Source organism: Mauremys mutica, chromosome 24, assembly GCF_020497125.1.
Source record: "Mauremys mutica isolate MM-2020 ecotype Southern chromosome 24, ASM2049712v1, whole genome shotgun sequence".
Taxonomy (NCBI): domain Eukaryota; kingdom Metazoa; phylum Chordata; order Testudines; family Geoemydidae; genus Mauremys; species Mauremys mutica.
The window spans coordinates 13,342,051-13,357,116 of NC_059095.1; the positions used below are offsets into that span (position 1 = coordinate 13,342,051).

The following is a 15,066-nucleotide window of genomic DNA, read 5'->3' on the forward strand; positions in this document are numbered from 1 at the left end:
AGTAACTGTTGTTCTTCGAGATGTGTTGCTCCTATCCATTCCAGTCAGGTGTGCGCGCCACGCGTGCACGGCATCTCAGAACTTTTTTACCCTAGCAACTCCGGTGGGCCGGCTGGCGCCCCCTGGAGTGGCGCCACTATGGCGCCTGTTATATACCCCAGCCGGCCCGTCCGCTCCTCAGTTCCTTCTTGCCAGCTACTCCGACAGTGGGGAAGGAGGGCGGGTCTGGAATGGATAGGAGCAACACATCTCGAAGAACAACAGTTACTACGGTGAGTAACCGTCTCTTCTTCTTCGAGTGATTGCTCCTATGCATTCCAGTTAGGTGATTCCCAAGCCTTACCTAGGCGGTGGGGTCGGAGTGAGACGTGGCGGAGTGTAATACCGCGGAGCCGAAGGCTGCGTCGTCTCGAGACTGCTGCACCAACGCGTAGTGGGAGGCGAAGGTGTGGACGGAAGACCAGGTGGCCGCTCGACAGATGTCCTGGATGGGAACATGGGCCAGGAAGGCGGCGGACGAGGCGTGCGCTCTCGTCGAGTGAGCAGTGAGGCGGCATGGTGGCACGCGAGCAAGCTCGTAGCAGGTCCGGATACATGCCGTTACCCAGGAGGAAATCCGCTGCGAGGAGACTGGCTCGCCCTTCATGCAGTCGGCGACTGCTATAAACAGCTGGGTCGAACGCCGGAAGGGCTTCGTCCGCTCGATGTAAAAAGCGAGTGCCCTGCGGACGTCGAGGGTGTGAAGCTGTTGCTCCCGAGGCGAGGCATGCGGCTTCGGGAAGAAGACCGGGAGGAAGATCTCCTGATTCAGGTGGAAGGCCGAGACCACCTTAGGTAGGAAGGCCGGATGCGGTCGAAGCTGCACCTTGTCCCCGTGGAAGACCGTATAGGGTGGACCCACCGTTAGAGCACGGAGCTCAGAGACTCGTCTCGCTGATGTAATGGCGACGAGGAAGGCTGTCTTCCAGGAGAGGTAGAGCAGGGAGCATGTGGCCAAGGGCTCGAAGGGGGGACCCATCAGCTTGGCCAGCACGAGGTTCAAATCCCAGGTCGGGGCAGGATGCCGCACCGGCGGGTACAAGCGGTCCAGGCCTTTAAGGAAGCGGGAAACCATCGGGTTGGAGAAGATGGACCGACCTTCCACAGCTGGACGAAAGGCGGACACTGCTGCCAGGTGAACCCTCAAGGAGGAGACCGCAAGACCTTGCTCCTTAAGGTACCAGAGATAGTCCAGGATGGTAGGGACAGGGACTACAAAGGGATTGAGGCCTCGGTGGTCACACCAGAGCGTGAACTGCTTCCATTTCGCCAGATAGGTGGAGCGAGTGGAAGGCTTTCTGCTCTCCAGCAGGACGTGCTGGACTGCTGCCGAGCAGTCCCTCTCTGCGTAGGTCAACCATGCAGGTACCAAGCTGTAAGATGGAGGGACTGCAGGTTCGGATGGCGGAGCCTGCCGAAGTCCTGGGTGATGAGGTCCGGCCACAACGGAAGGGGGACGGGATCCTGAACGGAGAGTTCGAGCAGCAGGGTGTACCAATGCTGCCTCGGCCAGGCGGGAGCTACGAGTATGAGGCGGGCTCTGTCCCTCCGCAGCTTCTGTAGCACTCGGTGTACGAGCGGGAACGGAGGGAAGGCGTAGAGGAGGTGATCCTTCCAGGAATACAGGAAGGCGTCCGACAGGGAGCCCGGCGAGTGACCCCGGAACGAGCAAAACAGGTGGCACTTCCTGTTCTCCTTGGACGCGAATAGGTCCTCTCGTGGGAGAGGAACGACCTGCTGAGATGGTCGGACAGCGTATTCTGCACTCCCGGAAGAAAGGACGCTTCCAGGTGAATTTCGTGGGTCACGCAGAAGTGCCACAGGAGCATCGCTTCCTTGCAGAGGAGGGAGGAGTGAGCTCCGCCCTGTTTGTTCACGTAGAACATGGCTGATGTATTGTCCGTGAACACTGTCACACAGCGGCCTTGCAGGTGGGTGCGGAAGGTGTGACAGGCCAAACGGATCGCTCGCAGCTCGCGGACGTTGATGTGCAGAGCGAGCTCCTGGGGCGACCACAGACCCTGGGTGTGAAGGTCGCCCAGGTGAGCTCCCCAACCGAGCGCTGAGGCATCCGTGGTCAGAGTGGCGGACGGGCGAGGAGGGTGGAACGGGACTCCCGCACACACGACCTCCGGGTCGAGCCACCAGTGGAGGGACTCGAGGGTCGGCCTGGTGATCGTGACCACCATGTCGATGGGATCTCGATGCGGCTGGTACACCGACGCGAGCCAAGACTGGAACGGGCGGAGGTGGAGCCTCGCGTACGCGGTGACATAGGTGCATGATGCCATGTGGCCCAGGAGGCGGAGGCAGGAGTGCACCGTCGTGGTCGGGAAGGTGACGAGGTCCTGGATGATGGAGACCATCGTCTGATGTCGAGATTGCGGTAGGCAGGCCCGGGCCAACGAGGAGTCGAGGACCGCTCCAATGAACTCCACCCGCTGCGATGGAATCAAGGTGGACTTCTCGGTGTTGATGAGAAGACCGAGTCGCCGAAAGAGGGACAGGATTTCCGTCATCTGGCCCATTACCAGCTGTCGAGACTGTCCGCGAACCAGCCAGTTGTCGAGATATGGGTAGACGTGTATCTGACGACGGCGGAGGGCTGCGGCCACCACCGCCATGCATTTGGTAAACACCCTCGGTGCGGTAGCGAGCCCGAATGGTAACACGGGCGAACTGGTAGTGGGCGTTGTTGACCACAAAACGGAGGTAACGGCGATGAGGGGGATAGATCGCGACATGGAAGTAGGCGTCCTTCATGTCGAGGGCGGCAAACCAATCTCCCGGATCCAGAGAGGGAATGATGGTCCCCAGGGTGACCATGCAAAACTTGGGCTTGAGCAGGTATTTGTTCAGCTCGCGAAGGTCCAGGATAGGATGTAGCTCTCCTTTCGCTTTGGGGATGAGAAAGTATCAGGAATAGAATCCCCTGCCCCGCCTGTCTTGAGGCACTGCCTCTATGGCACCCACGTTCAACAGAGTCTGGACCTCTTGTAAGAGGAATTGCTCGTGAGAGGGGTCCCTGAAGAGGGACAGGGAGGGTGGGTGGGAAGGTGGGGGCGAAACAAATTGAAGGCGGTATCCCAACTGGACTGTTTGAAGCACCCAGTTGTCCGTTGTTATTTGGGACCACGCCGAAAAGAAACAGGAGAGGCGGTTGCAGAAGAGAAGGGTAGGATCCGGTAGGGAGAGTGATGGGCCGTCCTCGTGCGTCCCATCAAAAGGCCTGCTTGGACCCTTGAGGGGCCTTGGAAGAGGCCTGGCCCTGATTACGCCTGTTGCCAGAAGGACGACGGCGATTTGGGCCCAGTCGCCTGCTATTATACGGGCGGTAGCGTTGCTGCTGGAAGGACCGGGGGGTTTGCTGTCGGAAGGACCTGCGCTGTGGAGCCGGCGTGTGCATCCCGAGGGTGCGGATGGCAACGCGACCGTCCTTCAGGGTCTGGATCCGTGAATCAGTCTTCTCAGAGAAGAGACCCTGAGTGTCAAAAGGCAGGTCCTGTAATGTATACTGCACCTCCGGCGGCAGGGTGGAGGACTGCAGCCAGGAGATGCGCCGCATCGTCACGCCGGAGGCTAAGATCCGAGCTCCCGAGTCCGCGGCGTCAAGGGCGGCCGTGATGGAGGACCTGGACGATTTCTTTCCCTCATCCAACATTGCTGAGAACTCCTGGCGGGAGGCTGTTGGCAGGAGCTCTGTAAACTTCGCCAGGGACGTCATGATGTCAAAGACGTACCTGGCGAGGAGGACCATCTGGTTGGCGATGCGCATTTGCAGGCCACCCGCCGAGTAGATTTTGCGGCCTAACAGGTCCATCCGTCGCGCGTCCTTCGATTTAGGCGCAGGAGCAGGTTGACCGTGCCTCTCCCTGTCGTTGACCGACTGGACGACCAACGAGTCCGGGGTTGGGTGAGTATAAAGATACTCATAGCCCGTGGGGGGGACTGAATATTTGCGCTCGACCCCACGAGCCGTAGGAGGGATGGACGCCGGCGTCTGCCAGAGTGTGGCGGTGTTCTTCTGTATTGTCCGGACAAATGGTAATGCCACTTGCACTGGAGCCTCCGCTCCGACGACGTTAGTGATAGGGTCCTCATCCTCCTGAACCTCCGCCACCGGAAGAGCCATAGCCGTCGCCACGCGGCGAAGCAGGTCTTGGTGAGCCTTCAGGTCTATAGGCGGAGGCTCCTTGGTGGAAGCTCCGGCCACCGCCTCGTCCGGGGAGGACGACGAGGACAAGCCCTGGACAGCGGCCTCCGTCGAAGGACCCGTGGACTGTTCGTCGGCTGGGTCGGGCTGCATGGTCCCCTCGCGGTCAGGCTCACGTGGAGGTGAAGGGGGCGGCCGGCTAACAGTCGCCTCCGGTGCCCTGCGCTCGGAAGCAGGGGCTCTCGGGGGCAACGGCACCCCCTGAGCTTCATACTGGGCCCATGGCACCCAGAATCCCCACCGCTGTGCCCCCTGAGGTTGACCGTGGGGGGTAGGCGGTAGGTGAGCATTGCTGTCCGCCGCGGAGGCGACCGATGCAGAGCGGGATGGCCATGGCGGTGCCGAGGCGCTGATGGATTGCGCCGTCGACTGAGGCAGTCCAGCCCCGGACGGTGCCGAGGATCGGTGCCGGTCTTCACGGTACCGGGACGGTGACCGAGATCAACGCCTGCCGCGGTGCCGGGAGCTCGACCGGGATTCGGACCTGCGGTGCTGGGAGCGGCTGCGCGGGGAACGGTGCCGGTAACGGTGCCGGGACGGAGACCTCTGGCGGTGCCGACGCGATGGCGATCGGGACCTGGTGCGATGCCAGGAGTGCGACCGGTACCGCGATGACGAGCCGGCGTGATGATGGCCGGTTTGCCTGCCGACACGACAGCCCGCGCTGGCGGTGCCGGGGGCCAGAGGCTCGGTGCCTCTATGAGCTGTATTAGCTCGCGCGCCGAGGAGAATGTCTCCGGCGTAGATGGCAGCCGGGGCTCGACCACGGTCGGTGCCGGGGAGCGTGGCAGTGCCGGACTCGACGGCCCTTGCGGCGCCGGAGTCAATGGCCCGGTGCACGTCTTGTGCACGGCTACCGCAGGGGCCGCAGGTGGCGCAATCGTCTTCGCTGAGTCCTCAGCGCGGGCCTTAGCAAGTGCCTTCGCCAGTTTGCGTTTTTTTGAAGGCGAGAGCGAGCGGTGCCGGGTCTTCGGAGCCGCTGGCTGAGGCTGTGGGGCCGCGGTGCCGGAGCGGCTTGGTGCCGCCGGTGCGCTCTGCACCGATGAAGCTCTCGGTGCCGTCGCGGACGGTGCCGGGGGCTGGAGTGACGCCTCCATTAAGAGTTGTTTTAAGCGAATGTCCCGCTCTTTATGAGTTCGCGGCTTGAAGGCGGAACAGAAGGAACACTTATCTGTTCGGTGACCTTCGCCCAGGCAACAGAGGCAGGCGTCATGCGGGTCCCCGATTGGCATAGGCCTCTGGCACGATGCGCAGGGCTTAAAGCCCGGTGCCTTGGGCATGAGCCCGCACCAGTGGAGGAAAGAGAGGGGATATCCCCCTTAACCTTATCCTAAAACCTACTAACTAACTATCAAAAACTATCTACACTAAATACTAAACGAACTGTATACAGAGAACAGTAGCGAGAGCTAGGGTAGTGGAGGACAGAGAGCGCTCCACAGTTCCAACTGGCCGTCACGGGTTGTAAGAAGGAACTGAGGAGCGGACGGGCCGGCTGGGGTATATAACAGGCGCCATAGCGGCGCCACTCCAGGGGGCGCCAGCCGGCCCACCGGAGTTGCTAGGGTAAAAAAGTTCCGAGATGCCGTGCACGCGCGGCGCGCACACCTGACTGGAATGCATAGGAGCAATCACTCGAAGAAGAAATTATTTTTCACCTGTAAAAGGAATGATCTTCCAAAGTTTAATATTATAGGTTATTTTTCACATTCTTATCAAATCCAATCCTTTATAAGAACCAGTATTTCCAGCTTGGTTTCAAGTCACCACTGTGATTTGTATTTATACTCTATCAGTTCATGTCATATGTAGACAGCGCTCTTTTTCTTATATGTATGAAAATATTTGTGCATTCAGATTCTTATAAATCTTTTTTTTTAAAACATTAGTATGAAGTAACGTTTGTGTTCAAGTTATGACATTTAATTAACTGGAAAAAATGAAAATGCCACACCCTTAAGAGAAGATTTGAGGCATTTTCCAAAGTTGCTAAATAGTCTAACTAAGCTACTTTTGACACTTTACCTGCAACTGATACCCTGCTGCCAATAAACCTTTAACATTTTGAACCTCCCAGTACTGTACATACTTTGAAATAACACACTAAAGTTGTGAACACTGGGTTCCTGTAGCACTCACTTGACTGGTAGTAAGAGTCTGTGGCAGTGTGTTGAGGCTGAGTAGCAACTGGCGGGTAGTACTGTTTGCTCTCATAGTTGCTTGCTAATGTAGATCGTCCATAACTGTAACCATCCTGTATATGAAATTCCAACAGAACAAAAAAGAAGCCAAATTATGAACACACAGCCCAGTGCTACAAAAATTAATAGATAAATTAAGCATTCTTTAGCAAATTGATAGCCATTTTGGTAGAGTCCAATTAATTGCTAAAAAATTTTTATGCATTCGTTCACGTCAACTGGGGAGAACAAGTTAGTTTATAATAGAAAAAAAAATCAAAAAGCCTCCCAGATTTCATTCTCCAGCTCTTGTTTCAAAGTTGATAGTCCTTAAACTTTAGGAAATTAAAGCTATGTTTGTTCTTAGATTTGTACCTGCTTTGGCTCTCTAGTAATTTGGTTTGATCCCTCAGCATTTGCTGATACATATATAAATGTAGTGCTTTTATGTATAGTCAAAAAGGCATCAAATTTACTAGAGCCCACAAGTCCAACATCTTGAAGGATTTATCAGAAAGAAATCCCTTAATACCAATATATTAATTTTATAATTAATATCTGTATTATCTTGGTGCCTGGAAACACCAATTAAGGATTGAAATCCATTGAGCCTGTACAAATGTATCATAAAACACAGTCCTTGTCCCCTTTTCAATTATAGATTGGAAACATATGGAGTTAAAACAACCAAAATCACATACATTACCAGCCTTCTTCTGCTTCCCAAGCAAAAATTTTATATGATGCAATTAACGTGGACAAATGCTGCTCAGATAAGTTAACAATTAAAGCGTCACCAAAAGGTTTAGTGGATTGATACCTGGTAGTTTGGTGTTGTAGTAGGCTGGGGGGTAGGTTCCTGCTGCCGAGTTCCATAACCATAGTCCTGTCCTGAATGTGATTGGTATGCTCCATAGGCAGCAGTTGCAACCGGCCTGGCAGCCTGCACTGTGGGAGCATAAGATGGCGTCACAGTATGCGCCACCCCAGGAGCTTGCTGGACAGTGTAGCTTGCCACAGTGGTTGGGTGGGAATAAGCTGTAGCAGGTTGAGTGCTGAAAGACAAGAGAAACAATTTAAAGTCTACAGCATCTCAAGGTTTTTAAACTGGGCATAAGTTTCATACACAAAATCTGACACATTTTTATCTCATCAGTCAAGCTAGTACACATGTATGTAAGTATCCTTTGATTAATACTAAAATAAAGTCAATGTTGAAACTCAATCAATACTATGATCAAAACTGGAATTCAGATAAAGAAAGGAAGTCTGCAAAGAGGCAGGGTACTAACAATATATTTGTGTACAATCTGACACCATCATTTATCAACTAGCAGCTTTATTGGGGTAAAGTGGAGAGTTCTAACTTCCCTGATTTTAGAATAGTAATTCCCATGGTTTGATCCAGGAACAAGCTATTTTTAACCCTTTCTTCCAGTCCTCCAATTCAACATATATCTTGCTCTGTGGCCAATTACATATCCGTACCACAACCCTCATACTAGAGTACAAGGGTAAATAACATGGGGAAAAAAATGTCTTGCCTCTAACACACTTAGGGTGTACACAGAACTTCATCCAACTGTAAGGCTAAAAACAAAAGGCCATATCCTTAATTAATGTAAACCAGCTGATCATCTGGCCCAAGGTTGACAGGATTTGGGTTCCTTCAGTTTACCTTTCATCGTTGATTATTTCTCCAATGAATCTCATTTTTCTGCACATATTAAATACTGTCATTTTATATCCTGCTATATAATTGTTTAAATATACATGCTCTCATGAAAATGTTACCACCACACCATCATACAGGTATAGAACAGATAATGCTAACCAATCTCTAAAGACCAAGACAGTGCAGCCAACAGCATTTAAGCCAGGAGACCCCAGTAATTTAAGTTTAGTGTCCATTAAGACAGACAATAACAGAACCAGCAATTCTTTGAAGCACTCAATTCCAAGTGTAATTTATTTAAAATTCCCCCACTTAATTTAAAGCAGTGCTACTTGTTCCTAATCTAGTCACTGATAAACCGCATATTCAGGCAACCTTTTTTTCCCCATGACACTCACTCTCTGTTTTTGGAGAAGGATTCTCCATTTGCAACATCACCACATTTTCTCTCTGACAAAAGTGAACTAGACACGGCTCTTTCTGGAGCAGCCACTCCAAGCTTCTGCCAGAGAAAGATGCTCAAGAGAAATACTATAGAGGCAATATGCGAATATGCTATCTTACGTACTTATATGGCCTCACAATCTTTAACGTGCTTTTATCCTCACAACACCCTTAAAGGGATGGAAGTTCTATTACACCCATTTTACAAATAGGGAATTGAGGCACCGGAAGACCAAGTGATTTGTCCAGGGTCACATAGGATGTCTGAGGTGAAAGAACTGAAACTGGTTATTCCATAGCACAGGCTAGCACTTCAGCCATTGGCCATCTTTCCTCACACTGCACTTCCAGTCCAAGGAATTCTGGGTACTCTAATGCCTCAAGATCACACTTGTCCATTAAAACTAAAATTAATGGGAGCTACATATGTGTATTCAGAATATTCTTCACACTGAATTTAGAATTCAATATTACCGTTTTATTTTAAATAGCCTGGATGGCCTTCTTCTCCCCCATACACACTCCAAACTGTGCATACTATATGACTGTCTGTTTGGTACATCTGAAAGTGTTCTATAGTGTGAGAAATAAGATTATGTATTTTGCGGTTACATTAATCCTTCTTCACTAAAAGTTCCAATTACGATAAAAATTGTATCACTGGTGATAGTTAATTGTTTAAACTTTTATATTTGTGTGGGTATGTGAAAGAAAGAGATAATGTAAACGGAAACCAAGATAAAGCATGCCTGTGATCAAACACCTTCTCAATGGTTGGTGATTTATCAAGCATCCATAGACACACACATATATAAAGGGTGCTTTTCAACAAAATGAGAGCAAATTAAAATACAATTAAAACTATGATTAAAAGCCATCCTCCCAAAACTCAAACAGCTAATGTAAATGAATTGTTCCAGTACAAACAAGGAAAGGTCATCAATATGCAACCAAGATTGGTCATTGTAAAATCTATCTTTGTGATGAAGTTTAAAATGTTTATTAAAATAGGAAAGCGCTACATAATATAGTTTTTGGAAGTATGTATTTCTTTGCTGTATAGCCCCTTGGTAAAGACAAATAAGCAGAGACAGTTGATTTGCAGCTTCCATTAGTAGTAGTGTAAAATTCATTGGAGCAATGATGTGGGGCAATCTCATTTGCCCCACATCAAAGCACATCAAAGAAGTAGGGTCTCCCAAAGAGTATGTTGACTAATCGCAAACACTAGAGCAGGACATTTCTGATGAAATTAGGTATGACTAGGAGGAAAACCATGAAGAAAAACAGGTTCTCGTATCCTGGAAGTCAACTGTGAAGGAGAATGATATATATTATAGTGTAAATACCTGAGATTTCAATATTAATTTTTTTTTGGACCAAAGGCCTGATCAAAAGCATGAATGGATCAGGGCTTTGCAAAGCAGGATTAGTATTTACTCCACAGTAGTAACATCCATCACTATACAAACAAGTAGATTCCTTCCACTCACCAGTAAACTGTGAAGGGATGAACTAGAAACAACCTGAACACTAAAACGCTTATTTTAAAACCATCTTCAACACAAGAACTCAGAAAGGCAATGTAAATTATATAAAATTAGAACAGAACTGTAGCCAAATAAAAGTTGTTTTCCCAGTTTCGAGAATTTTTCCCCTTAAGCAAAAATATATCTGCACCAGTTACGAAAGTGGCAGCAATACTGTAAGTCCAACAATACGAACATTGTTATGTTAATATGTGGATTACCTAGGATTCTGAATTCCTGCCAGCTCCTAGAAGAATTTTTGCATAAGCTACTCCACAAATTAGTCCCTTAAAATACACAGTTATCCTATCCCAATTTCAACTCAGCTCATTGTATTCTACTTAGCAAAATTCTCCTTGCAATTTCAGTTAAACATAGTTTTCTTCAGGCAGTGTTGCCACATCCAGGCACACAAACCAAGATGTTGGTGCACTTTTTTCTGGAAATGGACTGTATAATCATTTGGTAAAGTGCTTTGGGATCCTTCCAGATGAAAAGTTCCACACTGTATAAATGCAAGTTATTGACACACGTCAAGAATTCAAAATGGACTTCTGCAACCAGCAACACTATAACTGATTTATGACAATATACATGCAAGCATATTAAGCCCTTCATTCCTATCACCAGACTGGTCAACTGTGATGAAAAACTCAAGGAATTTTTATCACCAGTCCTAAAGCAGAGGAAGAAATTATTCCCCATAAACTGAGTATGTCCTTTCTGGAAGTGAGAGAATGAGAGACTAGTGAACTGGGGACTGATCAGGGAGAGAGGAGAAAAAGGGAGAAAGGCTGGACAAGGGTTTCTACCAGAAACTTTGGTGGGAGAAGGGATCTCAAACCCACTCTCTAACCTTCCTTGACAGGACAACATCAACAGGGATTGCTGTTTTTCCTTAATATCAGTCTCCTGCATGGGAAAGTATCATGTATGAACTATGATTATTTGTCAAAATGCTAAATGGTCACTTGGTTATATGTATATTTTAAAATGTTTTAACCAACATTAAACAAGGAAATGAAGCTAGTATGACTGGTTGCACTAAATCACATGACGACATGCCATATTCAACTGCAATAAAAATTAGGAAAGTCTTATAGTAAGCTTAATTATCCATTTACAATTAACACAAGCAGGAAGGAGGTGTGGGTGTGTGCAAGTATTGGGCCCCCTTTTTAAAAAAACAAGCTCTTTGCCAGGAAAGTTTACACATTATAAATAGGGATTTTCTTACAATGAACTACCACCAGAGGAACTTCTTTTGGCATTCTGGGATATTAAGCTCAAAGGTATAGTTCTATAACTATATTCAGTCCCACTGAAGTCAGTGGGACTGCTTTTATGAATAAAGGTTGTGTCACAGTGGACCCTGAAGCAGGAATTTCGGATCCTGGCTATCGTAACCTGGGATACAGGTTTTGTAAACCTCTTTGCATGAAAGAGGTTTGCTCTATGAAAGACTGTATTAAGTACACTGAATTTTTCTCCCAAAAGGATACAAACTGCAGAGGAAAATATCCCTCTCGGATTATTATTATTATTATTATTATGGAGATATACCTATCTCATAGAAATGGAAGGGACCTTGAAGTTCACTGAGATTAGAACAGGTCTTTAGCTATCAAGGGATGGGGTATTTTTTTTGTTTTGTTTTTGTGGACACAGAAGTTGCACAGGTGAAAGACTGATTTCCAATTCAATATAATCTATTGGGCCACAGACCAGTAACTAAGTCTCAAACTATTTCACCAAGAATACATTTATATGTATTCTACTTCCTGAGTATCAAATAGTCAATGCACAGAACTGGAGTAGCAGATCTAGGTTCTAAATCATAGCTCAGACACTGACCCACAACTCTATCGACGTCACTTCATTTCTGTTTCCCTTCCCCTCAATCTACAAACTGAAGTTAGTATTTCTTACCTATTTTACAAGAGTGTTGTAAAGCTTAATTCATTGCTTAAAAGGCCATTCAAAATCCTCAAATGAAAGGTACTACTATAGAACTCCAAACTATTACACCACCTATAGGTAATTTTAAAATGACCAGAGTGGGTGGACAAGAATGTGATTTAAAGCAGCAAAGGGGAATTCTCAACTAACTCTTCACCAGGGATGTGAGAAACTCATATTAGAAGCTGTACTTTATGAGATTAATTCTACAATTTAGCCATTTGCAGCAATCAAACCTCCACCCCTTTAAAACAAAAACAATTTCAGAAAAAAACCAGCTTAATACACAAGCAAAAAGTGGACAGACAACATAGGACAGATTTTAAGATAAACAATTGGGAAGAGAGAGAGATTCACTGAATTCACCTCAATATTAACTGGAACAGTCTTCCTCTTCAGTTCTATTTTTTCTGTACTACAGGTCAGCCTGGTGAACCTAAATTATGTATAACCACTTAACATCATGATTAGCAGCTTGCCACTGATGGGCTTTCTTCTCAAAGAAAAGAGATTTTTTTACTATAGTGAAATGCTTTCCCCTCTTGCTTATTTCAGAAGGACAATTAAATACAAAACTATACTTCACGCATTCTTCTACATTTCTCAACTACTGATAGGCCATTCTTTCAATGTAAAAGGAAGAGTCTACCTCCCTCCACTTCCAACAGAACTGAGCCAACTGGCAGACTACTGGCCTTGCACAAGGCAGAAAAACTCAGCTGACAGAGGGGACAGAAATTAATCTAATCTAGCACTGCCACAGGAACATATTTCAAGAACACCACACTTTCTTTCTCCTTTTGTTGTTTGTTACTGTAGGGTCTTCAAACAGTCAATACCTATGCTCAGAGAGTAGATCTGTGGCTGGAGTGTTGACTGGTAGTTTAATGAATCCTTATAAAATTAATTTTTTTTCTAGTCATGCACAGATTGTGTTATTTAGTAGTATGTATTAGTGTAAGTTAAGGTCATAGGCAGCAAGTTATATGGATCTGTGGGTCCCGTGCTCCACCAATATTTAGGAACGTGGGCCCGGCTCCACCAATGTTTGGGTTTACCGCGTTTGGGGGGGCCCCACGTTACAGGGGGATGCGGGGTCCAAGGTGGCCTGGTGCTGGCAGCAGCGAGCGAACCAGCTCCAGCCCTCCCTGCTCTGCCCCATCGGCTCCCAACATCGCTTGGGGGAGGGGGCAAAGCTGGAAAGAGGCAGGGTGGAACTTGGGGGAAGAGATGGAATAGAGGCGGGGAAGGGGCAGAGCAGGGGTGGGCTGGGACCAGATTGCTCACTTCTGCCAGCGCCAGACCCCCCACTAACTCCCCAGGTACTCCTCTGGGTCCAGGGGGTCCTGGCACCATCAGCAGCAAGTGACCCGCCCCCAGCCCACACCTTCCCCACCTCTTTCCAGCTTCCACCCCCTCTCTGAGTGACGTGGGGAGCCGTCAGGGCCGAGCGGAGCAGGCTGGGCTGGGGCTACTCACTGCTGCCAGTGCAGGCTGCCCTGGACCCCCTGTCCTGCTGAAGCGTGGGGCCCCCCAACGCACAGGGCCCAGGACAGTTGTCCCGGTCCGTCCTATGGACAGGACGGCTCTGTTTGGACCCATTCTGGGCAGCATCAAAAATTAACCATAGGCACCAGGTTTGTACAAGGTTCCAATATAAACTCACCTCTTGGTTTCTTAATGTTCAACTTCTTGAAAAATAGCTTGTGGCTGAAATATAAGTTGCTTGCTTATTAAGGAAGTTTGATTAAAACGCTTTCTTCCATTTTTGAACTAAGAAAATCTTTTTCCTGCTGTAAACAACTCAATGCTCTCTTCACTGAGGGCTGATTTCCAGGACTATTTTAAAAAAAAAAAAATAACTGTAGCATAAGTGAGGAAAAAATAGGTTTTGCCCATGAACAGTATGAAGTTTCCATTAAAATTCAGAGTTACAGGATTTTAAAATATAGCAATGTTAATTACATCCATGTGGTTTTCAACTACCTTTCCCATTTGGAATTCCAAAATTGCATGAGTTTCTAATTATGCAACTGCACAAGTACTTAATGAAGTCTGAGATTAGTGTTTTCATTCTTGTTAAAAGCCAAGAAAATTAAATACAAAGACTTGTGAAAATATGAATCTATGCCCTAATATTCAATTGGCACTCTCCTATACGCACACCTAAAATCCAACAATTTTTGTGAGAGTTACAAGGACATATCCAAGGGTAAAGCAGAGGGTTTCTTTGTGAATTATAGACACACTGGAAATCCAGTCAATTTTAAAAAGTTACAAATAGTTTCATGTACCCCAACCACAAAATACCTCCAACCAGTTTGTGGATGTTCATTCATTTCTCTATTTTAAAAATCTCTTTCTCTTCCCAAGGTTACTCAAAAAAACTGAACAGAGGAAACTGACAATACACAGCACTGTCAAATGCACAAGAACTAAAAATCTTTCAGTATACTTAGGTATGAATACACATCTTGAATACTGGGTGCAGATGTGGTCGCCCCATCTCAAAAAAAGATATACTGAAATTGGAAAAGGTTCAGAAAAGGCCAATAAACATTATCAGGAACAGCTTCCGTATGAGGAGAGATTAATAAGACTAAGGGGGGATATGACTGAGGTCTATAAAATCATGACTGGTGTGGCGAAAGTAAATAAGGAAGTGTTATTTACTCTCTCTCATAACATAAGAACTAGGGGTCACCAAATTAAATTAATAGGCAGCAGGTTTAAAACAAACAAAAGGAAGTAAATGGAGAGTCAACCTGCTGAACTCTTTGCCAGAGGATGCTGTGAAGGCCAAGATTATAACAGGGCTCAAAAAGAACTAGGTAAATTCATGGAGGATAGATCCATCAATGGCTATTAGCCAGGATGGGCAGGGATGGTGTCCTTAGCCTCTGTTTGCCAGAAGCTGGGAATGGGTGACAGGGAATGGATCACTTGATGATTACCTATTCCGTTCATTCCCTCTGGGGCACCTCGCATTGGCTACTGTCGGAAGACAGGATACTGGGCTAGATGGAC

The 15,066-nt window shown here is 47.6% G+C and overlaps 1 protein-coding gene across 2 annotated transcripts in view; it reads right to left on the reverse strand.

Moving 5' to 3' along the window:
* The window catches only part of ZFR2 (zinc finger RNA binding protein 2), an 88,805-nt gene that overhangs the window by 58,023 nt on the left and 15,716 nt on the right, over positions 1-15,066 (reverse strand). Inside the window, exons 2-3 of one of the 2 annotated variants that reach the window (XM_044998602.1) lie at positions 7,253-7,487; positions 6,392-6,521 (exon numbers count right to left, since the gene is read on the reverse strand). In XM_044998602.1, coding sequence (XP_044854537.1) covers positions 6,392-6,521; positions 7,253-7,487 — 365 coding nt within the window. The remainder of the gene's footprint in view (positions 1-6,391; positions 6,522-7,252; positions 7,488-15,066) is intronic. The other variant, XM_044998604.1, reaches the window with a different exon arrangement.